The sequence below is a fragment of the Peromyscus eremicus genome, chromosome X (assembly GCF_949786415.1).
Source record: "Peromyscus eremicus chromosome X, PerEre_H2_v1, whole genome shotgun sequence".
Taxonomy (NCBI): Eukaryota; Metazoa; Chordata; class Mammalia; order Rodentia; family Cricetidae; genus Peromyscus; species Peromyscus eremicus.
In genome coordinates, this window is record NC_081439.1 from 81,569,110 (window position 1) to 81,596,295 (window position 27,186).

The following is a 27,186-nucleotide window of genomic DNA, read 5'->3' on the forward strand; positions in this document are numbered from 1 at the left end:
GCAGCTCTCGGGTTGGCAAAGCTCAGGTATGATGAAGTTGAGTGCAAATGTTTTTAAAAGTGGAGAGTGAAGTCCTCGTGAGGGACAGTATTACCTAGTAGCTGACCCGCAGGTTGTGAGGTGAAAAGGGAAGTGTGGACTCCTGTGCCACTTTCTACAATTCAGAACGTTTCTTTGTTGAAGTAGAATTGAACCTTCCTAGGATCCAGACTTGAGTATCGCTGACAGCATCTGCGCAGGCTCTTCGCCAGAGTCCGAGGGCCGCATAAGAAAACCCCCACTACTGACCTGGAGGAATAGAGCAGTAGTAATTACCTGGGTGCCGGAAGCCCATGACAGTAGTGACAGTGGAGGACAGCTCCGCTACTCCCAATGAGGTCGAACCAAAATTCAGTTGTCTCACAGACATCTACCTGGGCAACCTGAGTCCATCATTGTTCTGTCCTTTGCTGGGGTTCACATGGCCCCCCACTCTCTGAGGAGCTATTGGTAGTAATGGTTGCTGAGGGAGAGTTGGTTTCAACATTTTCTTCAGTCCTATAGCCACTGGTGACTTATAATGCTCGAAGCAGCCCTAATTAAACTCACCAGGTCACCAAAAAGGGAGGGGGGAAACCATGAAAGTGGAAGAAGGATGAGTTAAAGAAGTCAGCAGGGGTGGGAGGGCACAAGACAGAGGGTCTTAGGAGGTAAATCTGATCAAAATCCAAGTGGTCGGCCCTGAAGTCATATACATAAAAGTAACGTTAAACTGAGTGAGCAGGTGGTATTAGTATATTTTTGGGGAAAAGGCCATGAATTTGAGAGAGAGCAAGGGGAAACATGAAAGGAGTTGAGGAAATAGTGTAATTATGTTTTAATTTCAAAAATAAATATTAAAATATATACATGTATTAAAATATAATGAAACCCATTATATATCGTTAATAGGTTCTGATAAAAACTTAAATTCACTTGTTGAAATCCTACTTTCTTCCAAGAAAAAATTTTCATAACCTTTTTGTTTCTAAGTCCTAAATATGCTCTCAGCCTTCCCCCATTTCACTGAGAACAGAGATACAAGGGATGTAATACAATACCGTTATTAAACGTTAGGCTCTGGGGCGGGGGGGGGCAGGATAAAAAGACAGGAGAGATTAAGAGGACATGAGCAGGGAGAGAGGCCCCTCACCCTGAGATCTAGTTTGCCTTTCGTGCTAAGTGAAGAGACAACCCGAGGACAGAGTCAGAATGGCCTACAGAGATACTGTGAGGTTTTCTAAGGATGGACCAAACCAGAGTGTAAAACGATGAGTACACTATGCTTCCTCAGGGCTAGAGTGGCTGCCACCTTGACTTTGGCCGTATAAGCTTCCCGATCTCATAAGTCACAAAGGCACCTGACCACATCATTCACAAAAGAGCAACTCTTGAGAAAAATAAACGAAACATTTTTATTCAATTTTTTAACTTCCCCTAAATTTTAAGCTTTGTTTAATCATGAAAGCATGTAAACTATACCCTTTAGGGAATGTAAGCCCAAGGACAGGATCATATGCAGTCATTGTGAAGATCGACGTAACTCTCTTGAGAAGCCTGTGTCCTTGTCTTGGGATTATATACTGTCCTTGTCCTATATGACTCTCTGTCTAAATACTTAAACTCACTAACTTGTTTCACTTTGGTTAGTCTTCAAATTCTTTTCTGCCAAATAATCAAGGATTTGCCTTTTCCTGAGTGGCGGTCCCGAAGGGGAAAATGTTGGGCCATCCTGGCTACTGCAGGCAGAGCCGGTCGGTATCCTTGGCCACTCTGACATCCCATCTATTTCACTCTAACACATTTCCTAACCTCCTTCCCTTTTGAGAATTGGAATACAAATAGCACCTACCTTACAGCGTGGTTCTGGCCATTAAAAACATACAAAATAAATGGAAAAGTACCTGCCCCACAGCAAGTGCATGCATATGGGTTTACTGCTCTATTAATGATCTTTTGTGAATTTACCCCACCCCAAACTTTACTGTGCCTTTGAAGTTGGTATTCTGCCAAAGCCAACCTTTCAAATTATGCTGTGGATCTCAACTTCTCTTACCTCTCCTCTTTTTAAGTCTTATTATGGTATAATACATGTACCATAAAGTGCACCCTTTGAACTGTACAATAGCGCTTTTTAGTATAACCACCAAGTTAGGCAAACATCCTCACTAATTCCATCCCCCTTGTCTACATTAGAACTCACTGGTTTCCAGCCATACCACCCTACCCTACACAATCACTGATCTACTTTCTCTACATAGAAACTTATACCAGAAATGACCCTTTCTTTCTAACAGTGTTCATTTTTTTTAAAAAAATTGTGTACATGTGGGGATAGCATGTGCATGTATAATATATTTGCCTGCAGAATCCCAAAGAAGGTATCAGATTCCCTGGAGCTGCAGTTTCAGGAAGTTTTGAACCACCTTTTATGGGTGATGGGAACTGAACTCAGGTCCCCTGGAAGAACAGCAAACACGCTTCACCACTGAGGCATGTCTCCAACCCGCCTCTGGTTTCTCTTATTCAACATAGTATCTTCACACTTACTCCACGGTATTGCATGTGTCAATACTCCTTTCCTCTTTATAGATGAATAAAATCCCATTCTCTACATACAACACGTGGTGATAGGAAGTTGGGTTGTTGTCACTTTGGTTTATTATGAATAATGCTGCTATATACATGCATGTGCACATTTTTTGTGTGTTGTCATGTCATTTCTCTTGAGTATATATGAAGGAGTGGGTTTTCTGAGTCATATGGGTCTATGTCTAACAATCTGAAGAACTGTTGAAAAGTCTTCTCCAGGTGTTGCAATCTCACATTCCTATCTATAATCAATACAGTAAGAGTCCAAATTCTCCAGTTCCTTGCCAACACTTGTTATTGTTCGTTTTTGCTGTGGCCGTGTTATTCCTCTCTCGGACCTACTGAACACTGCCCTGTCTCTAAAATACTCTCAGTTCATCCTTACACTAAATAGTAAGCACCTCTTGAGCCTGCCATCCCACCACTTGCGCCCAGGCTGCTGTAATAGTTCTTTTGGCTTCTGGGATGCCACTTCTCTTCATTCTGAGCCTTTGTTGCTGATTCGTTTCTCCCTCCCTGCATCCTGTAGGCAGTCCTTTACCATGTTCTTTCTCAGAGGGCAATGTAATAAGAAAGAAGACGGAGGGCGGGATATCTCCAGAAAGAAAGATCCAGCTGAGGGGATTTGGTTTTGGGGGGCGGGGGGCAGTTGAAGTGAACACATGCAAAGACAATACAGTGACCCATAGGTATAAGGATATCATAGTGACACCCATAAATAAGCAAATCAGCGAAACAGTTCCCTCCTCTCTCCTCTTTCCCTCTTCTCCACACCTTCCCTCTCTCCTCTCTCTCTCATCCTTCTGAGCACTCTCACTTCCTCTCACAGCTTCATAAAAATTGCATCATGACTTTTGCTAACACGCTGCTTTACAATTTAAAGAAACTTTCGTATAGTGACACAATCTTCACAACAACCATGGATGTGAGTAAAGCAGGCATCTACTAATATCCCCATTTTATGGACAAAAAATCTGAAGGTCAGAGGGACTTTTAGCTCCATGAACCATAAGTGGAAAGTGTCAAAACCAGAGTTGGGACCCAGGATCGTCCAAATTTATGTCACTACATGCTTTATGCCTTCAGGAAGCCTCACTGTTCACTTTCTGTGTATTTCCTGTCCTTTGAGCTTTCTTCCCTAAGGTGTCCACAGACCTGTTTCCTGGGGTGCATTATTTTACTGTGAATTAATTCTCCGCATCTCTTCCTTGAATGTATGCTTTTTGTAAAGCAATCATATCCAATTGTTCAACCTATAATGGAATAGTAATAGCTACATTTGCAGAAAGTAATGAGTAACACTTATGCAGATGGATTGCTCTTCCCTTGCCAGCTTGTCCCAGGGGGTTACTGAAATCCTTCTCCTCTTTTTCCCATTAGGACAGCCAGTTTCAGAGCATCGGCTTTCTCTGTATGCTTTAACATGTCTCAAAACACTCTGGAAAACTGGATGTAGTGGCACACATCTGAACATGGAAGCAGGAGGATCAAGAATTCAAGATCCTCATTGGTTATTGTAGTAGTTTGAATGTAATTGGCCCTCATAATCTCATAGAGAGTGGCACTATTGGGAGGTGCAGCTTTGTTGGAGTGGGTATGGCCTTTTTGGAGGGAGTGTGTCACTGTGGGGCAAGCTTTGAGGTTTCCTATGCGCAGGATACTGTCCAGTGTGTCAGTCAACTTCTTGTTGCCTGTAAGAAGTAGACTCTCAGCTACTACTCCAGCACCACTTCTGCCTGCATGCCACCATGCTCCCCACCATCATGATGATGGACTGAATCTCCAAAATGTAAGCCAGCCACCCTTCCTTTATAAGAGTTTCTGTGGACATGGCGTCTCTTCACAGCAATAAAACCCTAACTAAGACAGCTAGCTATATATCAAGATATGTGTGTGTATGCAAGTATATGTATACATATATTTGGAGAGGCCAGCCTGAGACATATGAAACACTGTCTCAAAACACTGAGCTCTGTTGGTCAATGAACTAGATAAAACATCCCAAATCATTGAGCACCTCACCTCACAAAATGTATGTTAATTTCTCCAGTGCTCTGTTTTGTTCAGTACTACGTTAAGAGCAGAATCTCTTCACCTTACTCATTGAATAGAGGCTTCTGGGGACAAGGAACAGATTTTCATCAATTGCAAGATCATGAGCCTTATTTTTACTAAAAACCCAGATGAAATTTCCTCAGTCTTAAAGTTTTCTATTAAACTTACTTATTAGTGTGTGTGTGTGTGTGTGTGTGTGTGTGTGTGTGTGTGTGTGTGTGTCAGAGCTCAACAAGTGGGCAGAGTGCCATGGTTCAAGTGTAGAGGTCAGAGGCCAACACGGGGGTGTTTGTTCTCTCCTTCTACCATGTGGGATCTCAAGGATTGAACTTGGAGCATGAACCTTGGTGGCAAACACCTTACCTGATGTTCTATCTCACTAGCCCTTTCTGTCCCAGAGATCTTTCCCCAGGTGCACTCAGTATACTTAAATTCCAACTCTGTAGACTCAGTTAAGTAGAGGGCAAGGTACTCACTTGGGGTGAGCAGCAGCTATTCTGGAGAACTCATTGTCCCACATTGGTCTCCCAAAGAAGGTCTTCTGTTTCAGACCTGTCAGGACGTCAGTGGCTTTGTCAAAGTTTAATGCTGCATGACCAGCCTGGAACCAGAGAAATACAAATTAGAAAAATCAAGTTTGACAGCTGCCTCTTCTTTTGGCCACTTTGAAACCTTTGGTGTGAGGATGAGGCCAGGTAAGAAATGATAAGAAATGCACTATATTTTGTCATAACATTTAATATTGGAATCAGTGTTTCATTTGAACTCACAATGTTGCTATCCCAGCCAGTGAGAAAGAGACGGTAGTTTAGGAAATCCATTTTGCCTAATTCCTCCATCTCTTGTTCCAGGGAATTCAATAAGTTGTTGAACCAGGCAAAAGCACGTGTCTCTCTGCAGATCCAGTAGAAATAGATCTGAAATCAGCAAAATAGTCCATATACCTTTATTAAGTATCCTTCACAATGTACATTGTGATGACAGGTGTGTGTGTGTGTGTGTATATAAGATACACATATAGCCGGGCGGTGGTGGCGCACGCCTTTAGTCCCAGCACTCGGGAGGCAGAGGCAGGCGGATCTCTGTGAGTTCGAGGCCAGCCTGGTCTCCAAAGCGAGTTCCAGGAAAGGCGCAAAGCTACACAGAGAAACCCTGTCTCGGAAAAAAAAAAAAAGATACACACACATATAACACATACGTAAATACATAGACATATCTATGTTTGTTGACCGAGTCTAAGGGTAATGAATCACATTTACAGAGTAGAAGGCTTTTATTTTGAATGCCCAGAGTTCTGACAAATTCCCATTACAGAAGGAACCTAAAAAGGTCATGTTTGTTACAAGGAGATCATTATGTTCAACAAAAGAAGTCACATTCAGAAAGCCGAATATTGCAAGGCTTGTCTCATATAAGAAACGTGAAAACAGAATGAGAGCTATTTGAGGAAAAGGGGGGGGGGCTACCAGCAGAGGGGCTGGAGAAGATGAAGGGGGTGGGTGAACATGCTCATAGTAAACGATACACTTTAATGGAAATGTCATTGTGAAATAATGCTGTGTATAATGAACATAAAATTAAAAAATGAAAAATTTTAAAGTAAAAATAAATAAAAATAAAACTGCAACTTAAAAAGAATCTTGTGAGCTGAATGGTGGTAGCACACGCCTTTAGTCCCAGCACTTGGGAGTCAGAGGCAGGCGGATCTCTGTGAGTTCGAGGCCAGCCTGGGCTACAGAGTGAGTTCCAGGACAGGCACCAAAGCTACACAGAGAAACCCTGTCTCAGGAAAAACAAACAACAACAACAACAACAACAAGGATCCTGTGTTCATGTGACCACTACTGTAGATGCAGGTACACTGACCAAGAGAAGTGATCACTCAGGTTTGAGGGTTTTTTGCGGGGAGGGGAGGGTGTTGTTTTGTTTTCAGCATGAGATGTGAGTTCTTTTATTTATTTATTTATTTTATCATAGGCCTTAAAAAGTATTCTGTTCAAAGCCGGATAGTGGTGCATGCCTTTAATCCCAGCACTCAGGAGGCAAAAGCAGGCAGATCTCTGAGTTCGAAGCCAGCCTGGTCTAAATAGTGAGTTCCAGGACAGCCAGGGCTACACAGAGAAACCTTGTCTCAAAAACATAACAAACAAAAAATATTCTGTCCAGGTTATAAAAGGCTATTTTTACGATATTTAATATGGCAAGCAGCAATAGCTTTATTAATTTGAAGGATTAGAGTGCTATAGAGCTGAGAGAGAACTCACCAGGCAGAGGTTTCGCCTCTGAACTGAGAAGATACAGACTGGACTCTAGCAGCCTGGACTGCGCAGCCTGTTTGCTCCGGTGCAGAGGCCAGGCTAAACTGTCTGGGCATCCCCTGCTGGCGCCTCCTAGAAGTCACCTCTGTCCTCCTCAGCTATGACTCATTCCTGTCTCCAGATAGGTTCTCCTGCCCTCCTTATTAAGGGGAAGACCTCGGGCTATGATGGCCTCGGCCTGTCAGGGCCAGGCCGGGGTGTGTGTGTGGGGGGGAATGACGACATGTGGGAATGTACCTTTTGTGTTTTGAGCTTGTTGTCTGCATGCTGGAATTTGTACCAGATAGATTTCAAGATGGAAGCAAAGGGGGTGACCCCAATCCCTGCCCCAACCAATACAGCCACTTCATACTGGAAAACATCTTCACTGACTGTGCCGAAGGGACCATCCACCTCAATCCTACCAAATGAAAGAAGACAATAAAGCATGAAGTCTCGTCTCCGGCCTTAGCCACAATCGTCCTCCCAGAAATAAACTGCGAACCCAGCCGCGACCTGCCCATTCATTTTAATCATAGGCTTGCTGACCAGACTTGCGTTTCAGAAAGGAATGGTCTTCTTTTGGATTAATCTACGTCCTGTTTTGAGTCTCTGAAGGTCTCAAGGACCTACCTGGGCATTGGTGAGTGCTGTTGTTCAAATGTCCTTATGAGATTTTCTGTCCAGTCCCCTGCTGCTCGGATATGAATGGAGAAAAATTCTTCCTCTGGAGCAGAGGTCAGAGTAAAGGGATGCCATTCCAGGAAGGAAATTGAGGGGCAGTTTACAAATATATACTGTCCCACTTCCATGCTAAAGCCACGCTTTCGCATCTGCAATTCCAAAACTTTAGATGGGTGCATGACAACCTGTGAATGAAGCGAATAAATCCTTAGAGGCAAACTCCGAACATGACAAGGGCAGACATTTAAATAAATGAGTAAAGCCTGAGAGCTTCTGACTTGTACAGTATGAGGTCAAGTCCTGTCTGAAAGGGAGCGGCCATGACTTAGCTCCTGACGATGGTTGCAATGTGGAACTGAGATTCTGTGCTGTCAGGGTTCCTGATACTTCATGAGAAGGACAAAAAACAGCTTTGATATTGTATTTTAATTACCATACAAAATAATGGATTTCATTATGAAATTATATATACATATCACTATGGCATATATATATCACATATATAGATATAGATATATAGATATCACTGTACCTTGCTCGTGTTGGCTTCATGCTTTCCCCCTCACTACTGGTTCCCTTTCTCCCCCAAATAGTCACCATTCTGCTTTCATGTTACAATTTCTTCATCTCCTGCATAGTTCTCCTCTATATACATTTATATTTAGTTCATATTTAAATTTATATTCCAAATATGAGCAAAAACATGGCATTTATTTGTCTTTCAGGCTTATTTCACTTAACATGATAATCTCTGGTTCCATCTATTTTTCTGTAAATTTTATTCTTCTTTATAACTTAATAAAATCCCATTGTGGCTTTGTTTTTTCTTTTTTGGTTTTTCGAGACAGGGTTTCTCTGTGTAGTTTTAGTGCTTGTCCTGGAACTCGCTCTGTAGACCAGGCTGGCCTCGAACTCACAGAGATCTGCCTGGCTCTGCCTCCCGAGTGCTGCGATTAAAGGCGTGTGCCACTGCCACCTGGCTCCCATTGTGTTTTTTATCAATTATTTTTATGTATGTATGTGCTTGCTTGTCTGTGTATGCACCACATGTATGTAGTGCTCATGGAGACCAGAAAAGGGCATCAGATCCCCTGAAGCTGGAATTACAGTCATTTGTGGGCCTCCATGTGGGAGCTGGGCCCAGAACAAGAGCAGCAAATGCTCTTAACCACTCAGCCATCTCCCCAGTCCCCAAGAAATGTCCTTTTAAAGGGGAAACTTCCAGCCAGGCAGTGGTGGTGCACGCCTTTAATCCCAGCACTCCAGTTTCTTAAATGTTGGTAACCATGTCTTTATCTTAGTTTGGGTTACAAGAACAATTCCAGGCCCTTAAGCACAGTGAAAAAGCACTCCACCACTGAACCAGCTACATCCTTAGACCCAGTTAACCATTTCAATAATCACTGTGTACACAAAACAAAAAACATTTGTGGGTAAACTCTGGCTCAGGTCCTCTGTTTGTACCCTCCAATGTAGGCCCATGCTAGTGGTTCCTATTTCCCACAGTTTTGTCCAGCACTGAGGAAACTCCTCTTCCAAAATCATTTTTATGCCTTTGGGGTGAACATCATGACAATTTAGTTCTGCACTCAGGTAGAACAGAGCTTTTATCACTGCAGTGGCAAGTGTATATTTCCTTACCTTTGTAATCACAACCTTCTGCTGGGAGCGATAAAAGCGAAGGATCCTTTCAAAGATATATAGAGCAATCGGTGCAAGGATCCACTTCCAAGACTGCACAAAAACAGGGTGAAGAATGAAGTTACCCTTAAATCTCTCATTCAGGACTTATTCGTGTAGCAGTTCATTTCTTCGTTTAATGCATGTGTATCAAGTTCTCTACTGTGTATCATTATCACGTCACTGGTTTCAGCAATGTTTAGGAAGGAAACAAACCCCAAACAATAGTTTTGTTTCTCGTTCTGTCATTAATAAAATAGAGCATCCCCTGAAATTTACAGGTCATATCGGGGAGCAAATGCAAATGGCAAAAATAAGGCATAAGGGTACGTGTGTGTGTGTGTGTGTGTGTGTGTGTGTTTTAAATTATATTTCAAATTTAAAAAGTTGAAAATCTAAGAAAATGTGGCCATCATAAAAACGTAGATGCACAATAGAAATAAATGATTAAATACAAAACTAGGTAAAAATGGTTGGGAGGGTGTAGAGTATATGGTTGGTGCTACTGGTAACAATACACCACAAAACCAAGAGGAAGTAGACTCTCTAAAACACATATTACTTTAGTCTGTCAAGTTGGAAGTCAACTTTTAGCAGTAATGTCCAGAAGTGACTGGGATTTGGAGCAATCCACGTGTTCACATGTAACTAATGGATGTTGACAGCTTCTTCCTAGAGGGTAATTTGCCAGCACATCTCAACAGTGTCAAAGTATTCCCTCTCTTTGATCCTGGAATTTACTTCTAGAAAATAGAAATTGAAAAAAAAATAACAAGGGTGTGCATAAACCCCATGGCAACTATATTGACCAAAATATTTACTAAGAAAAAATATGACCAAAATGGCAATACAGATGTTTTAAAGTTTTTGAAAGGAATATTTGACAATAGAGGAAAGACTCCATGACATAGATAGGATTACCTCAGGTGGTAGAAACATATTAATTTTTAATTCACTTCTATTTTATGTTTTAAACTATCTTTAATAAATAAATGTTATTTTTCTAATTTTTAAGTGGTGGATGTGTTAAGACTATCTTTTTATAACCAAGTGTGGTGGTAGACACCTTTAATCCCAGTACTCGAGAGGCAGAGGCAGGCAGATATCTGTGAGTTTGAGGCCAGCCTGGTCTACAGAGCAAGTTCCAGGACAGCCAGGGTTACACAGAGAAACCCTGTCTTAAAAAAAAAAAAGAGTATCTTTTTGTAAATGTTTGTGGAAGAAACATTTGGGTAGCAAAACTGGTATCCTCACTCAGGGTACTTCACGGCCAATCAAAGTAACTCCTGAATTTAAGTACACCTCAAAATAGGCCAATCTAATGTCTCCAGCACTATATGGAGAAGATACACTGATGAGCAATATCCTCACCTGGATCCCATGAAGAGCAAGGCATCTAACAGCGTAAGAGCAATGGCAGGCCCACCACTGAACTGCCATCTGACCATTTCATATGTGCATCAGGGGACTGAAAAGGTAGAGAACTACCAACTGTCTCAGAGGCTTCAACTCGGTTAAGTCCCCACTGTTGATAGGATCCACTCTAATCCCATCCATCTGTCCATCCACCCATTCATCTGTCTAGGTCTGATCGTGCGCTTGACCTCCACAGGCTCCCTGGCCCTGTGCCTCGCCCCTGTGGATAGACTCAATGCTAAAGCTCTGCTTAGTTATGATGCTGTGGCTTTGCTTGAACCATCTTCAACAGCTCTCCAACAGGATTTATTAGCTGGCTGCCACAGCTATTTCCTTGCAGCAGTACCATCAGCCCCTGCCTCTGCTTCCAGTAAAGTCACCCTGAAGATCTTCAAGTTCACTGTGGCCCCTTTACTTCTTTGTAGCCATTCTATAACCACACAGATAGATGGTAGATACTTCTTAAAAGATACTTTTAAATTACTTGACATATTAGTAAGGACCCAAAAGTCTCCTAACAGAATACATTGACCAGGTTGTGGAGAAATCCTCCTATGTACCACTGGTAAGAATATACGGCCGGGCGGTGGTGGCGCACGCCTTTAATCCCAGCACTCGGGAGGCAGAGCCAGGCGGATCTCTGTGAGTTCGAGGCCAGCCTGGGCTACCAAGTGAGTTCCAGGAAAGGCGCAAAGCTACACAGAGAAACCCTGTCTCGAGAAAAAAATATATATATATACACATTTGTAAGTACTTGTAGATAGTGATTAGGCACTGTTTTCTAGACTTGAAAATTTTGATTCTGGGGGTTTATTCCATAATTTTACTTGCATATACGTTTAACGACATTAGGCTGTTAATTATATCATTACTTGATAGAACCAAATATTGGAAACAAGTGTCCAGCAGTAGGACTAATTCATATAGTAAGATGTTCAGTGATGATAAAAAGAAAGAGGGATCTTATAGGGACTTGTTATGTGGGCCACATGTCAGAACCACAGATGGATACATTTGTCTTTTTCTACAATGTAAGAATTTATTAAATAGCAATAAATTCACAAGCTACTGTAGGTTGTGCTTTGAGAAGTAGTCTTGATTTCCCTTAATACCAGGCTATTGGCAAACACCATTCATATATTTCCATCTTAGTTATTAATATTAATTCTTCTTTTTTTTTTCTTTTTTTTTTTTTTTTTGGTTTTTCGAGACAGGGTTTCTCTGTGTAGCTTTGTGCCTCTCCTGGAACTCACTTGGTAGCCCAGGCTGGCCTCGAACTCACAGAGATCCACCTGGCTCTGCCTCCCGAGTGCTGGGATTAAAGGCGTGTGCCACCACCGCCCGGCCTAATATTAATTCTTAGATAGCATATTATATGTGAGAAGCCAGCTGGGAGACCGGCTCCCACATTTTACCCCAGGGTACTCTTGAGGAGTGAGGGGTAAGAGATTTAGATAGAAGGATAGAGGGGAGAGAAATAGATAGAAACACAGGATAGCCTTGAGAGGGCCTGGATCCGTACCCACTGCCCCCTCCTGTCTCTTCTAAAGGGCTATTTAAAGGAATGCCAAGGGGTGGAGCAAAAGGCCTCCCCCTAGCACAGTCAAGTGCAAACCCTTTCCAATCACCTAGTAACCATGCACGTGGTCAAGCAATCCTGTAATGCAGCTCTGCTGGGTAAAGCAAGCTCAGATCTCACTAGGAAACCTTTGTGGGCCTCCTCAATTATAAATCATGTAGTCTATGAATTTATCTATTCATATCATTTAAAGATTTAATCATTCTCAGAGTACTTTGAGGCATCACAAGTTGTTTTTCTAGTTCCACTGATTCCTCAATGTAGCAAACATTATGAGCAAGCTAAGGTAAACTACATTGATGATAATTAGCAGAGGATATACATTTAATTCCCTGAGTTTATGTATTTATATTTTTATTTACTTATTTTTGGTTGTGTTGAGAATCAAATCCAAGGCCTTGTGCATGTATCGATCCTCTTGTCTCTACCTCTCCAGTGCTGGGATTACAAGTGTGTGCAGCTATAAGAAGTGTCCCACTTCTCATGTAGGTGCTGAGGATCTGAACTCAGGTCCTTCACCACTGAGTATAAACACAACCCCTGGAACTCAGTCTCTCTCTCTCTCTCTCTCTCTCTCTCTCTCTCTCTCTCTCTCTCTCTCTGTGTGTGTGTGTGTGTGTGTGTGTGTGTGTGTGTGTGTGTGTGGCGTTTGTGCATGCATGCAAGCACACATGTGTATATGCATAGGCATGTGGTGGCCTGATGTCAATGGAGTAGCTTCCTCAATCATTTTCCACCTTATTGTTTGGCACAGAGTCTCTCATTGAATTTGAAACTTACCAATTTGACTAGCTGCACAGGCCAGCAAGCACTAGGGATCCTCTTGTCTCTACCTCCCCAGGGCTGGGATTCCAAGTGCATGCAGACATGCCTCACTTTTGATGTGGGCACTGAAGAGCTGAGCTCATCCTTATGCCTGTGCAACAAGCACTTGACATGCCATCATACAAACTATGAGATGGTAATTGTCAAGCATGCTAGAACGTTAAAGATAGCCTGCTCCAAGGATGGTTTGATTTTTCTCCATGAAAATTCTACTGTGATTTCACAGCTGAACTTTGGAACAATACAGTGGTCAAGGGTTTCATCTTTGGGTTCATAAAAAACCTAGACTTGAATGAAAGCTCCATTAATTATTGATGGTGACTTTACTTCATCTTACAGAAACCTTTCGTCCCAAAATGGAGATGCAAGAAGTACTTACCTCAGAGATCATCTATCTCAAGCAGCAAAACTGGACATAGTAAATATTATCAATAACTTTACTTCTATAGGGAAGTCACACAGCGTGTAGCAATTAGTGGTTGCTACATGCTATAGCAATTTCTTTTTCAAGAGTCCCGGTAATTGCCTGTTGCAGATGACTTTTTTGGAGGATCATAGATATCTTTTATAGGAAGGAACCAACAACGACAGTACTAACAAGGGTAGCAGTAAAATAGGAGTCAGTCCTTCTCCCACGGCTTACCTCAGGGGGGTGCCCCACAAAATGAGGACGTCTGCAACTCCACTCATACTTATCCCACTCAAGAAAAGAATTTGAGCAGTTGTTGGGATGACTTTCCCCTATGCTCTCCTCTGTTTGACCCCGGACAATCCCACTGAAACATACAAAGTAGGACAGTTTGTGATCATGAATTATCCTAGATCAGGGGCTGGGACGCGAGAATGGGATCTAAAGACCTTACCCCAGGCCATGGATCCCTAAGCAGATGATATAGACGATAAAAAGATGATGTGTATACCAGAAGAGCTCAAAATAATTCCTACGGATAAACTCCACAGCTGAAGTTACCATGAGCACCAAGGCTGTTGTGGCAATCACTCCAGTAAGGCCAGCAACACTGGTGAATGTTGCATACATCACTGTCTGCGAAAGGAGAGATGTCAGCCTGGCACAAAATCCCCCAAGAATACCATGATCTTCTGGATCATGACCAGATAGATACCCAGGCTTTTCCGTCGCATCACCTCACCGTGTTTGGAGACTGGATGGGATTTAGCCAAGAATCTCCTTCTTTCTCATGAGCTAGGTTGGAGAGAACAGAGGCAAGAGATCCATCCATGGCCTGCTGGCTTCTGCTGTAGCGTTCAAAGTTAAATAGGTGTGCAATGACATGAATAGCTAAGTGGAAAGATGGGAGGTGTCAGGAACATTAAGGCAACCATACCCCTCTGAAATAAGAGACCTCCACCTAGAGTGCCCAGCAGAATACTGAGTCCACAGTATGTACTCAACACAGAAAGGCCCAAGACCTCCCTCACCACCCCCCATTCAGTTCCCAAAGGAATAGATTATATACTCCATGAATACAGGTCTAAAAAGGTGTTTTGTAAAGAGCTCCAGGTGCTCATTAAATATTTTCTAATGATTATATGCACAGGCGAATGACACTGTACCTTGAATCACCTGTTGTCCATGGTTGCATGCTTTGCCCGAGTTACCTGTGAATATGCAGATCATATATGCCACCAACTTATGAAAGATGAGGTTGTGATCCAATGGCTTTCTCAGTGTGCGGTTGCAAAACTACAAATGCAAAGTCATTCTGGTCAGGTGTCACCAGCCAGTCTTAATGAAATTCCACCAACATGTCTGCCTTGGCCACAGCATACCAGTACCCAACCATCCTCATCCACCAAAGGAGACCTCTGGGTTCCATTCCTAGGGACTTGGTAGTGAACTGTTCAGGGACTGTTTCTTTAATGTGAAAGCTGAGCTAAGCACAGCCAGAACTCACTGAGCAGGTACCCCTCAGGAAGGAGAGCAGATTACGACACACAGGAAGCAGGATCACCATGCTGTTAAAATTCAAGCAGAAAGCAGAGGCTCGGGCAAAGGCCAAGGCAGTCTGGAAGAGAGGAGAAAGGAGAGACTGCTACTTTATCTCAGCATCTAGCAGGTGAGGACTGGTCCAGTCCAATTTTCTAAGATGAGCAAATGGACATTGGAGTAACCAGCATACCAGGCCAGTGTCTTTGCCAAAGGGAGAAAATGGGCTGAGCTTACTAACTGGAATTGAAACTCAATTCCCATGACAGTGTTTTGGAAATGTTGGGTGATATATTTACTAATGTGAACACGAACAAGATTCAGTAATTCCATGTTAGCAAATACAGTCTGTGGATGCAATATTTTGCAGTGGATTCTTTTATTTCATGTTTTTATCTATAATTTTATTGTTTGCCCTTTATAAAATAGCCTCGAAGATCATATATACTTTTATATATTTTTAACTAAAGCTTATATTTAAAGGTACAATTATGGGTGATGACTATTTTATTCTTTTTTCTACATTTTCTAATGTTGAAATTTTAAGAAAGCAGTACTTGCTTAGAAAATAAAAATGTAGCCAGTTGTATAAGACATATTTTAAATGGAACACTTGGAGCAATATATATATATATATATATATATATATATATATATATATATATATATATATATTTGGTTTTTCGAGACAGGGTTTCTCTGTGTAGCTTTGCGCTTTTCCTGGGACTCACTTGGTAGCCCAGGCTGGCCTTGAACTCACAGAGATCCGCCTGGCTCTGCCTCCCGAGTGCTGGGATTAAAGGCGTGCGCCACCACCGCCCGGCTGCAATATTCTTAAATATAGCTAGAGATAGAAGGGAGAGCCTTTCTTTGTTCAGTGTTGGGCAGGGGACACAGGGCCTAGGTAAGCATTGTTCCCTGAGAAAGTGTAATTTCTAAGTGCAGAACTTCAGGATGATTTCCTTGAGTGACCAGGGAGCATAAAGCAAGAACAGTAAAATGTATAGGCTGGTCATGGCAGCTAAACTCAACCTCTCAACTCTATACAACTGATCTGCAAGTTGCTTTATGGTTTTTTTGGACTGCTATCTATGAATTATGACAATCTTATAGTAGTGATTGGGTGGGGGAGCAGCTAGGCTATTTTTCATTGCAGTTCAGCTAATTGGTGAGTCTTACATGTATGCCTGTAAACAACTAAACAGACAAGTATGGGTGAGAATTCACAATTTCTTAATCTTTTAAAATAATTATTAATGCATACCTCTCACGCTCATGGATTGGGAAAATCAATATTGTTAAAATGGTTATATCAATGAAAGTAGCCTACAGACGCAATGCAATTCCCCTCACAGTTCCAATGATATTCTTCACAGAACTAGAAAAAAACAATCTAAAATTCATATGGAAGTACAAAAAGATCCTGAATAGCCAAAGAAATCCTTAGCAGAAATAATGCTATCGGTATCACAAAACCTGATCTCAAATTATACTACAGAACTATAACAACAAAATGGCATGGTAATGTCACAAAAACACATATAAAGGGATGGGGAGATGGTGAAGCAGGTAAGAACATTGCTATGTTAGCGTGAGGAACTGAGTTCTAACCCCTAGCACCCATGTACAAAGCTAGGCATGACAGCAACATCTGTAACTACAATGCTTGAGGAATGTGGGTGGAGACAGGAGTATCACCAGAGCTTGCTGGCCACCAGCCTAGCTCCAGGTTCAGTGAGAGACTCTGTCTCAAAGGAATAATGTGGAGAGTGATAGAGCAGAAGACCTGACAGCTCCTGGCTTGTGAACAGAAGTCCTCACACCTATGCACACAGATGCACCTATACCACACACAGAAAGTAAATGATTTTATAAAACAGCTATAGGCTGATGTAATAGAAAAGAGGACCCAGAAATAAACTCATATACCTACCTGCACCCAATATTTGACAACAGTGTCAAAAACACATATTGGGGAAAAAATCAGCCTAATGGTGCTGGGAAAACTGGATAGACATCTGTTGAAGGAAGAAACTAAATCCATATAACTTACTCTGAACAAAAATATCAATTCAAAATGGATTAGAGACCTGAATTTACGGCCTCAAACTCTCAATGTGGAAGACATAGGAAGACACTTCAAGATATAAGTATGGGCTTTCTGCAAAAGATTCTAGTAACCCAGGACATAAACCCCAGAATTGAAAAGTTGAATCAGATGAAATTAAAAGGTTTTTCAGGGGCTAGTGAGATGGCTCAGCTGGTAAAGGTGCTTACTGTCAATCTGAATTTGATTCCCAAAACATACATGGTGGAAAGAAAGAAATGACTCTGGCTGTAGCTTGCATGTGTCTCTGTGTGTGTCTGTCTGCGTCTGTGTGTATCTGTCTGCCTCTGTCTGCCTCTGTGTGTATCTGTCTGCGTCTCTGTGTATCTGTCTGCGTCAGTGTGCATGCAGGCCATGAAGAGAGAAAGGACCGTGGGGAAAGAGCGCGTCCTTAAGGAAGGTGAAAGAAGGAACAAATGAGAGAGTAATGGATTACATGTGACATAAAAGCAGAAGAGGAAACATTTCAAAAGAGGGAACCAGCAAGTTGGGCATAGGGAAGATTGGGGAAGGCTCTGCAGGAGGAAGGGGAATAAGAACAAAGTAAAATTGACATATGTGTAAGAAACCGCCATCATGAAAACCCTTTATTTCTTTATATGGTAACTGGAAAAAGGAAGGAAGCGAAGGTGGGTGGGAGGGAGAGAGGGAGAGAGGGAAGAAGAAATGTATTCAACTTAAAAAAAACAAACCAACAACCATTTTTACATACAACCTAAACCCAGGACAGTGTAACCTCAGTGAAGCAAGCCAGGTCAAGATCGCCTGGTGTCCACACTGGCTTTCAGCATAGGCAGCACAGTGAACAAAGCTGTCCTACTGCTTCCCATTTCAGACTTCACATGAGCCGTGTTCTCTCCCTCTGCTGACTCACACTCTGCCTGGGTTTGGTAGAGACAGCCTGGTCCATTGCAGATGAAATTGTCTCTGCTCATCTCAAAGCTCTTGCCTTTCCACATTGGCTCCCACAGTGTACTTATCTGAGTCACAGAGGATTCTTGAAGCTAAAATTGGCAAGTAAATTGAAAATACAGGACTGTAATTTCCCATCTCCACATTCTGTGGCAGTTATCCATCCATCCAAGATAAATTCTTTTTAGAAACAAACAAGCAAACAAAAACAACTTTTATTTCACTCAATTGCAGAATGTGGAACTATTCCAATGTATATTCATTTCTCTACATCAACCAATGTTATTGAAATCCTGTGGTCAGTAAGGCCTCATTTACTGTGGGTTTAAACTCCTCCCTCTGCTCCTTATCTGCAGCGATTCATAGCTAACTGAGTGGTTCTCTGTTCTCCCAAGGTGAGCATGAATTTTAAAATTACCTTATGTAAATGATTCAATCAATTATGGTCTATTAATATAAAGGTCTGATAATTCTCTTCAAACATAAACGCAGTGGTGTAGGCATTGCAAATATTTAAAAAGCCAGCTTTTAAAACTTAAGCTTGATCATTTTCAAGTTTTCTTTTGTACCAGTATATAGTATGTTGATCATATTCCCTCCCTCCCCTCCTACCATTCTTTCCTTCATCTCTCCCCTGCCTTTTAATCCTCTTGCCCCCCACCAGTTTTACTTCTACTTTCCTGTCATCTACACATGTGTGGTTTTATTTCTTCACATAAAACTCGAGACCTGCCAATGAAAGAAACCAACACATTTGCCTTCCCAGGGCTGATTTGATTCACTTAATATAGTTATATTCAGTTACATCCATTTTTCTGCAAATAACCTAATTCTGTTTCTTCTTAACAGTCGAAAGAAGAAAGCCATTTGCTGTGTATACACTGCATTTTGTTTGTCTCTCCCTCTGCTAACAGACCACAAACAGTTTATGCCTGTTAAATGGAGTCTCTCCATTTCAAGCATCTGCCTATTTGGATAATGCAAACATGATTTCAAGATACCAGCTTGAGGTCCTTGAATGCAGAGTTGGGGAGAGATGCTTACTATTGTAAGCTGGGATGAACTGGCTCCACTAAGATCACATAAAAAGATATCAAAGACACATTGAGTGTAGGAAGTGATTTCCACCCAGTATCTGTAGTGTGATCCTTTTTTGACTGAATTAAATATATATATGTGTGTGTGTGTGTGTGTGTGTGTGTGTGAGTCCCACCGTATTTGTAGACATATATATTAAACAAAAACAACTTTCATGATATTAAAATTAAAAAGTAAATGAACAATATTACCTACCTTGGAACAGAAACAAAATGTGTACCTGATGCATTTGTGAATACATCAGTGTGACTGTTTAACACATGCAGCAATCTATTAATAGTGCTGATCTCTGAGGAGCGGGATAAAAGGGGTTTTCACATGTTACTGACACACTTTGATCTCACTGAAAGCGGCATCATTTATAGTCTTTATTTTTTTATTGAAAATAGATTTTTTTTCAGGGGCTGGAGAGATGGCTCAGTGGTTAAGAGCACTGGCTGCTCTTCCAGAGGTTCTGAGTTCAATTCCCAGCAACTACATGGTGGCTCACAGCCATCTGTAATGAGATCTGGTGCCCTCTTCTGGCGTGCAGGTATGCATGCAGAGCACTCATACATAAAATATAAATAAATAGAATTTTAAAAAAGAAAATACTTTTTTCTCACATGATATATCCCAATTACAGTTTCCCCTCTCCTTACTCCCCCTCCAGCTCTTCCTCACCTTCCTTCCCTTCCAGATCCACCTCCTTTCTGTCTCTCACTAGAAAATAAGCAAGCTTCTAAGTGAATATATAATATAATGATAAGATAAAACAAAAACTATACAATGAAATAGAACAAAACAGAAGGAAAAGAACTCAAGAAAAGGCACAAGAAACACAGAACGCGAGACCTTGGAACACTTGATCCTAAATGGGATGTCCCCATCAAATCCCTCCCCTCAGGGCTCAGGGAACCCTGCAAAAGAGGAAGCAGAAAGACTGTAAGAGCCAGAGAGGATGGAGGACACCAATAAAACAAGGCTTTCTAAACACAACAGGACCAATGCGCATACAGACTCACTGAGACAGAAGTATTATGCAAAGGGCCTCCATGGGTCTCTACCAGATGCAGGGGTCCTAGAGCTGGAAAGAGAAGTGGACACAGCCCCCATCCTTAACCCAGAAGCTATCTCCAATTGCTAACCACTGGCAAATGGAAGTTGTTTCCCCCAAGGGAATCTCACTAGGGAAACAAACTACTCTTAAGTGTAGGCTGCGTGCCCAGCAGTGGATGGTCAACAGAAGAAAAACTCAGTGGCATACTTGTCTCATACTGTCCTGTCAGGACTTGTTAAAAAAATATTTATCTTATTTAAAATTTTTCAATACATTCATACATGTATACCCTACAGGTCCTTTGTGTATATATTATGGCTTCCGGGTTAGTGTTTTTATGCAATTCCTGAGCGGTTCTCTATGCCTATAATTCATTTTTAAATAAAGCTTTAAAAATCGAAGCAGCCACAGGATATCAGTATGATTCATTTCTCTGCAACTGACTTTTTGGTCATGAAGTAAGCAAGTTCTTAATAACTAGTCATATTTATTGCATCGTCCTATTAATAAAAAGCTATTTTAAGACAAATTAACACTTCCTTTGGAGTTCTAGTTTCTAAAAGGGGATAGAGAATGAACTTTTAAAATAAGAAAACAGCAGGATGAAATAAGCAATGAACAGAACATTCAAATTCACTGTGATCTCAACGTGTGTCCTTTGATTATAATGAGAAAAAGGTTTTTTTTAAAGGAGAGCTTCCTTTACATGGGAACATTGAGTGAGTCTTTGGGGAAAGCTATTGAAATAAAGCTATGTCAAGATGAAAGTGTTTTAACAAATCCCCTATCTGTTACTCCATAGTACAGAGAAGTGGAAAGCACATTTTCTCTCCTAACCAGGTAGGGCCCAGGTGCACCCCTCTGAGAAGCAACTGCCTCACCTCCAAGTTTCCACCTGGCCACCTCCAAACCGGTGCACTCAGCTAACTCCCACCCCCCTTTTCTGTACTTGACCTGGCACCTTTCCAGCCAGCCTACTCATCTCTGTTCTTACCTGGAGATAATCCAATGTTTCTGCAGACCTTGAGTTCTGTAGCAATGTATGGCCTCCCTTCCAGCCTCCCAAACCCCTGGGTATCCCTCTTTTTTCACAGGGAGGCATTAAACCACAGCAGTGGTTTCCAAGTTTTCCTTTAATTTTTTAATTACATTTATTTGTGTGTGTGTGTGTGTGTGTGTGTGTGTGTGTGTGTGTGTGTGTGTGTTGTGGAAGTCAGAGGACAACTTGCAGGAGTCAGTTCTTTCCTTCCACCATGTGAGTCACAGGTATCAAATTCAGGTCATCTGGCTTAGTGCCAATTACCTTTACGTGCCAGCCCATCTCGCAAGCCCCAACCAAGATTTCCTTTTTAATTCCTCTATTTTCTTTTTTATTTGTTTTTATTTCTTCCTTAAATATTTTAATTTATAATATAATAACTAATTATAATATTAATGTAAGTTAATGAATATATATTAATATCATTCAGAACATTATTTTGCATTGCTAGGAATTGAACCTGGGACTTTAGCATACCAGATAAGTGTACTACAATTTATATTTATCCTCAGCAAGCTCTTAAAATCATATGCAGGAGAAGCCGGGCAGTAGTGGCGCACGCCTTTAATCCCAGCACTCGGGAGGCAGAGCCAGGTGGATCTCTGTGAGTTCGAGGCCAGCCTGGGCTACCAAGTGAGTTCCAGGAAAAGGCGCAAAGCTACACAGAGAAACCCTGTCTCGAAAAACAAACAAACAAACAAAAAAATCATATGCAGGAGGCCATATGGCAAGTGAAGGCTGCTCTGGCCAAAGTAGAAGCAGGGGCAGGAGTTCTGTCTAGGTAGCCTTCTGGATCCCTGTAGGGTCACCTGAGCTTTGGAAAACCAGTTGCGAGGCACTGCCCAATAGTTTTCGTTAGTTCATGTTTTCCTTATTGGGCCATGTTTTCCTTCCTGGGCCCGAGGAGTGTGCGCACTGTCAGATGTAGCAAATTAGAACTTCACATGAAGCCAGGCATGGTGTTACACACCTTGAATCCCAGCTTTCCGGAAGCCAAGAGGCAGATGAGACCCTGTCTCAAAAAAAGAAAGTCTCATGAAAGTGAATATCTTTGTATACTTATGTATATAACTGGAGTGGAGTGTCTATATATCAACGTGGCTCATCATCTACCTGAAATTCAAATTTGAATGAGCATCTGCCTTTTCCCCCTGGTAAACCAGAAGAAATCAAAGAGCTGGGTCAGAAAGGAGCGGCAGTGGAAGGCTGTGACAAACAACATCAACAACAGAAGCGAACAGTAGGCAGGCCTGCTGGCCCCTGCCTGTAATCTCAGCTGTTCGGGATGCCGGGCCATAAGGATGGCAAGAGCGAGGCCATCGTGGGACACATAGGAAAACTATGTCTTAAAAAAGGAAAACAAAAAGAAACACCCAACGTAGAAACTGTCCACATCACAAGCACAGTACTCACCCCAAGAATTTCTCTTGTGTAAAAGTACTTGTCAGACTTCTCATAATTCAGGAAGGCATACACAAACAGAAAAATGTTGAGACCCAACCAAGAAACCTAGAAGAAAAAACAAGCAAGTAATATGGAGGAATTGGGAAAGATGTATGGAAGGGTTAGGAAATAATATGGACATCTTGAGCATTTTGTGTTCATCCATTTTCATTTTAAATTAATATAATCCTGCTATTATCCAACCTGTTTTCCGAGTGGACAATCTGAGACATGCATCAGATGCTAATAAGGAGGGTCAGCAACCTGAGGTCCGTGGCGCACACATGGCTCATCATCAGATTTACGCGTCCTCCAAACTCAAAATGTTTGCAATTTTGTTTTCACTTTCAATGGTTGAAAACATCGTCAGGATAACATATCATGACATAAAAGTACATATACATGAGACTCAAATGTCATTGACTATAAATAAAGTGGGATTGGCATGTCTACTCTTTTCCATATCGTTTATGGATGTTTCCATGATGCTATGGTGAAGCTGAGTAGCTGGACCAGAGAACAAACAGCTTGCAAAAACTTAAAACCCATGTTCAGCTTTCTTCAGAAACATCTGCCACTTCCCGGACTGGCTGGAGCTTTCAAACTATCACACCTAGAAGATGGCACTAAGTGACCATGTGAATTTCTGAAGAAACAAAGAATAAATTTAGCATCTTTTAAACAATGCCCACTGGCTGGACGGTGGTGGCGCACGCCTTTAATCCCAGCACTCGGGAGGCAGAGCCAGGCGGATCTCTGTGAGTTCGAGGCCAGCCTGGGCTACCAAGTGAGTTCCAGGAAAAGGGGCAAAGCTACACAGAGAAACCCTGTCTCGAAACCCCCCCCCCCAAAAAAAAACGTTAAACAATGCCCACTGGAAAAAGACTAAACCATTCCCAGATGGGTCTGCCTCTTTAATTATACCCTGACATATTATTTTCCTGCTTTTAGGTTGTGAGACTTTTTTGCAAACTAACGTATTGTTTTGGAGTTGTGTGAGCTGTAAGGACTGTGTGTGCCTGTCTAAACCTCTGCACATTGGGTAAGAGGGTAATTTGGAACCCACTATGTGTTGCCATGGAGATGAATCAATTGAACTCTAGCCTAAGTTTGGAGGTGCTAGTCTGCAACTGAGCAGATCTCTGTAGTATTAGGATGACTTTTCATACACCCCTGACCCCAAATCACTAAGAATCATTTCAGCTCACTGGCAAAGGGTCTTAGCCTGGGGCATGGCCCATTTGTATTCCCTAGATATAGACCACTCACAGGCCAGGAGCAGTACAGTAAAGTGGTTCTAAGTGTAACATTGGAGTCAAACATCTGAGGTTCAAGTTCTGGTGCCACCACTTAGTACCTCTGTAATCTTAGACATATTTAAGTTCTTGAATCAATTCTTTCACCTATAAACTGAGGTATCTATCTCAGAGCCATGTCGTGGGGCTTGCAAGAACTAATGCACGTGAAGTGAGTAATGCAATGCTTTATGTATAGTACAAGCTTACGAAATGCTAACTAACTACATGTTGAAGTTCTATTACTACCAAACTAGCTTGCTCCTTCCTTCCTTCCTTCCTTCCTTCCTTCCTTCCTTCCTTCCTTCCTTCCCTTTCCTTCCTTCCTTCCTCTTCTTTCCTTCTTCTGTCTTTTTTCCTCCCTCCATCCCTCCTGCCTTTCCTCCTCTTCTTTTGTGTGTGAGAGATGGGGTCTCATTGTAGCTGGTTTGACCCAAGCTGGTCTTGAACTCCTAAGCTTTAGACAAGCCTTCCACTCCAGCCTCCAAAGTAGCAGGAACAACAGGCACCACATCCAATCAATTCCTTCCTGCCGCCTTTGCCCAGAATTCTTTTTCAGAATTGAATGGCTTTTAGAGACTGTTTGATGCCAGTGGAAAAAGAAAATTGAAAGCCATAGATACTTTAAGAGTAATTAAAGAATAAGAGACCATGAATCTGAGGAGTGGGAGGTGTATGGGAGGATTTGGAGGAAGGAGAGGGGAATGGTATAAATATAGTATTCTTATATGAAATTGTCTAACAAATAAAATGGGAGGGAAATGAGTTTGGTGAACAGGAAAAAAAAAAAGCTCGTTTTGGGGATCAGAAATATTTCCAGATGTGAGATGGACACAGGAACACAAAGCTCTGTATCAGCCCATCAACACTTGTAGGCCCAGGAAGTGAATTAACAGCAACATCTGGAAGTCAGGAATTGCATTTCCCACTGGGAATGGAAAAGAAGGTGAAGCGCAAGACCTGGGGAGAAGGAGGAGCCAAAATATTCTGAGTAATGTACTCACTATTTCAAACGTGTACATAGGAGTGCATACCACAGATAGCAAGAAGTTGAACTTGCCATCAGGGCTGCCAAAGGAAGGGGAGGAACTAGAAGCCAGAGAGTTAAATGTGACTCATCCCTATAAGTGATGAATTTCCCCAGCCAAAAAAAAAAAAAAAAAGAATAAAAGGAGGGGGAACTGCAGTGGCTTTTAGAGCAGCAAACAGCCTTTATCCGAAGCTAATCAATTCACTTGATTAGTCACCCGTCCCTTCTCCAGCTGATCTCTCGCCACCCACACCATGGAGGACCTGAAGTCTGGAAAGAACAAATAATTTGGTCAAGGTCATCCAGTAGCAGAACTGAAAGTACTGGCCAGATTTCCCTTCCCCTAAGCTAGTGATCTCTCTGTTATAGTGGAGAAGGAACTAAACACGGGACACTGAGTATTAAAAATATAAATCATGGGATAGCCTGATTTACAAAGCTCTCGGGGTTTTCATTAAATACTAAGTAAAAATTCCTCCAAGGTCACTGCATACTTTGTCTCTGAAGCACCTGAAAAGTCCTATAGGGTTCAAGAAAAGCAATAGAAAAAAAAAAGAGTCAAGAGCCCCAGGAGAGAAATAAAATACTCAGAATGGAGAAGGACATGGGAACCTCACGTTTAGGTGTGACTTAGAAACATAAGAAGAAAAAAGGTGGTGTGTATGTGAGTATGTGTCTGTGTTTGTGTGCATGCATGAGCATGTGTGTATACATGTGTGTGTGCGTGTGTGTCTGTGTATGTATACAAATGTGTGTGTATATGTGTGTGTGCCTGTGTGCATGCATGTGTATGAAAAAAATGTGTGTGTAGAAAGGGATCCCATATAGATGGAATTGTGAGCAAGTTCTAGCCTGAATACCAGTGAACTGGGTTGGAGTCATTGTTTGCCAATTCACTGCGCAGTCTAGATTGATTTCCTTCATAAAACTCGGGAAGCCGTGTAATGCAGTAGCTAGCCATCAGCATGTAGTTATAAAACACTTGAAGTGTGCTAATTCTGATTGAGATGTGCTGTGCATGTAAAGTACACATGCTCTTCCAAAGACCTAGAAACAATTGAACAATAAAAATTATATTGAAATTGTCTGTATTGATGACATGCTGAAAGAATGCCCATGAATTGCATCGCTCAAATCTCATCTGTTTCTTTTTATCCTTTCAGCACAAGTGTGAGATAATTTAGAAATTCCTCAAGTGACTCATAGTATATTTCTATTGAGCATTGCTAGGTCAAGATGATCTCAAAGATCACTTTCATCTCAGGCAGTCAATTATTTTATGAAATCTTGATGGCAACAATATAGGGAAGATAGAAATGAAGACTTCACGTCAACAGTTGGAAATAAGACAGAAAAGAGAAAAAATGGAAACAAATTTCAACCGCAAGTCCTCATGGTTTGGAAACATGAACAAGTGCAAATCATTTGGCTTTGTTCTCTCATCTGGCCTAGAGTTGGCTTTTTCTAAATGATAACTGGCTTTGACAAGCCAAATAATTGCTATAGATGCTTTCTCTTTTGAATAACTTCACAAATATTAACAAACATGATGTCTTCTTACTCTAATAAAATTCCTAATTAATAGGAAATGAAATGCCACTTACCAGAAACAAAACTGAAAGCCAGTGGTTAGCCAGCCAGTTTCCCATTGTCAAGTGGAAGTTTGGAGCCTCCATAGGAGCAATGAGGATTCTGGAGAGCTCCCTCTTGATAAACACTTCTTTCTGTCCAGCTCAAGGTCTGAGTGTGCAAGATGCAAAAATGCACACCTACTTACAAAGCTTCCAAAAGTGAATTCTGCCTTCCTCTTCTAGATGAAACTGTGTTATCAGCTTAGGTAGACAAGCCCTGCCTATGACAACCACAGGGGTTTTCCCTGATGAGGTTTTCGCCCATTCAGGAAATAGCAGTCTTCTTGTGTCAAAATAGTCTCTCTGATAATCTTAACAAAGTGACTTCATAAAGCACTACTTTACGAGATAAGACATTTGTTTAAATTTTACACGAGAAACATAATTAGGCGGAGACTATACACAGATTAACTACAAGAGAAGCAAAGAGGGAAGCATGTGTTTTAAGAAAGTTTCCATTTTATTTTGTTTGAGACAGATTTCATGTAACCGCGCTGG

General features: G+C 41.6%; 1 protein-coding gene across 3 annotated transcripts; it reads right to left on the reverse strand.

The window, feature by feature from the left end:
* Nucleotides 1–161: 161 nt before the first annotated feature.
* Nucleotides 162–26,745, reverse strand: Nox1 (NADPH oxidase 1). Of its 3 annotated transcripts, XM_059251282.1 has the most exons (13): nt 26,662–26,745; nt 22,703–22,798; nt 15,063–15,173; nt 14,767–14,851; nt 14,298–14,446; nt 14,010–14,191; nt 13,790–13,922; nt 9,288–9,380; nt 7,596–7,831; nt 7,221–7,383; nt 5,436–5,582; nt 5,142–5,266; nt 162–288 (listed from the first exon to the last, which is right to left on the reverse strand). In XM_059251282.1, exons 1-13 carry the CDS (start codon nt 26,731–26,733, stop codon nt 162–164), a joined length of 1,719 nt encoding a protein of 572 aa, XP_059107265.1. In that variant the 5' UTR covers nt 26,734–26,745. The 3 variants fall into 3 exon arrangements, with proteins under 3 accessions (XP_059107265.1, XP_059107262.1, XP_059107263.1); XM_059251279.1 differs by lacking the exon at nt 15,063–15,173 and having other exon boundaries at nt 26,662–26,706; XM_059251280.1 differs by lacking the exon at nt 5,436–5,582 and having other exon boundaries at nt 26,662–26,706.
* Between the last annotated feature and the right edge of the window lie 441 nt (nt 26,746–27,186).

Excerpts from the sequence above, each read along its gene's own strand:
- Nox1 (XM_059251282.1), bottom strand. The coding sequence starts at position 26,733 with ATGGAGGCTCCAAACTTCCACTTGACAATGGGAAACTGGCTGGCTAAC. Across the intron at positions 9,381-13,789 it reads TTGTGGGGCACCCCCCTGAG|TCTTGGAAGTGGATCCTTGC; the intron begins GTAAGCCGTGGG and ends GTTTTTGTGCAG. Across the intron at positions 5,583-7,220 it reads ACAAGCTCAAAACACAAAAG|ATCTATTTCTACTGGATCTG; the intron begins GTACATTCCCAC and ends TGCTGATTTCAG.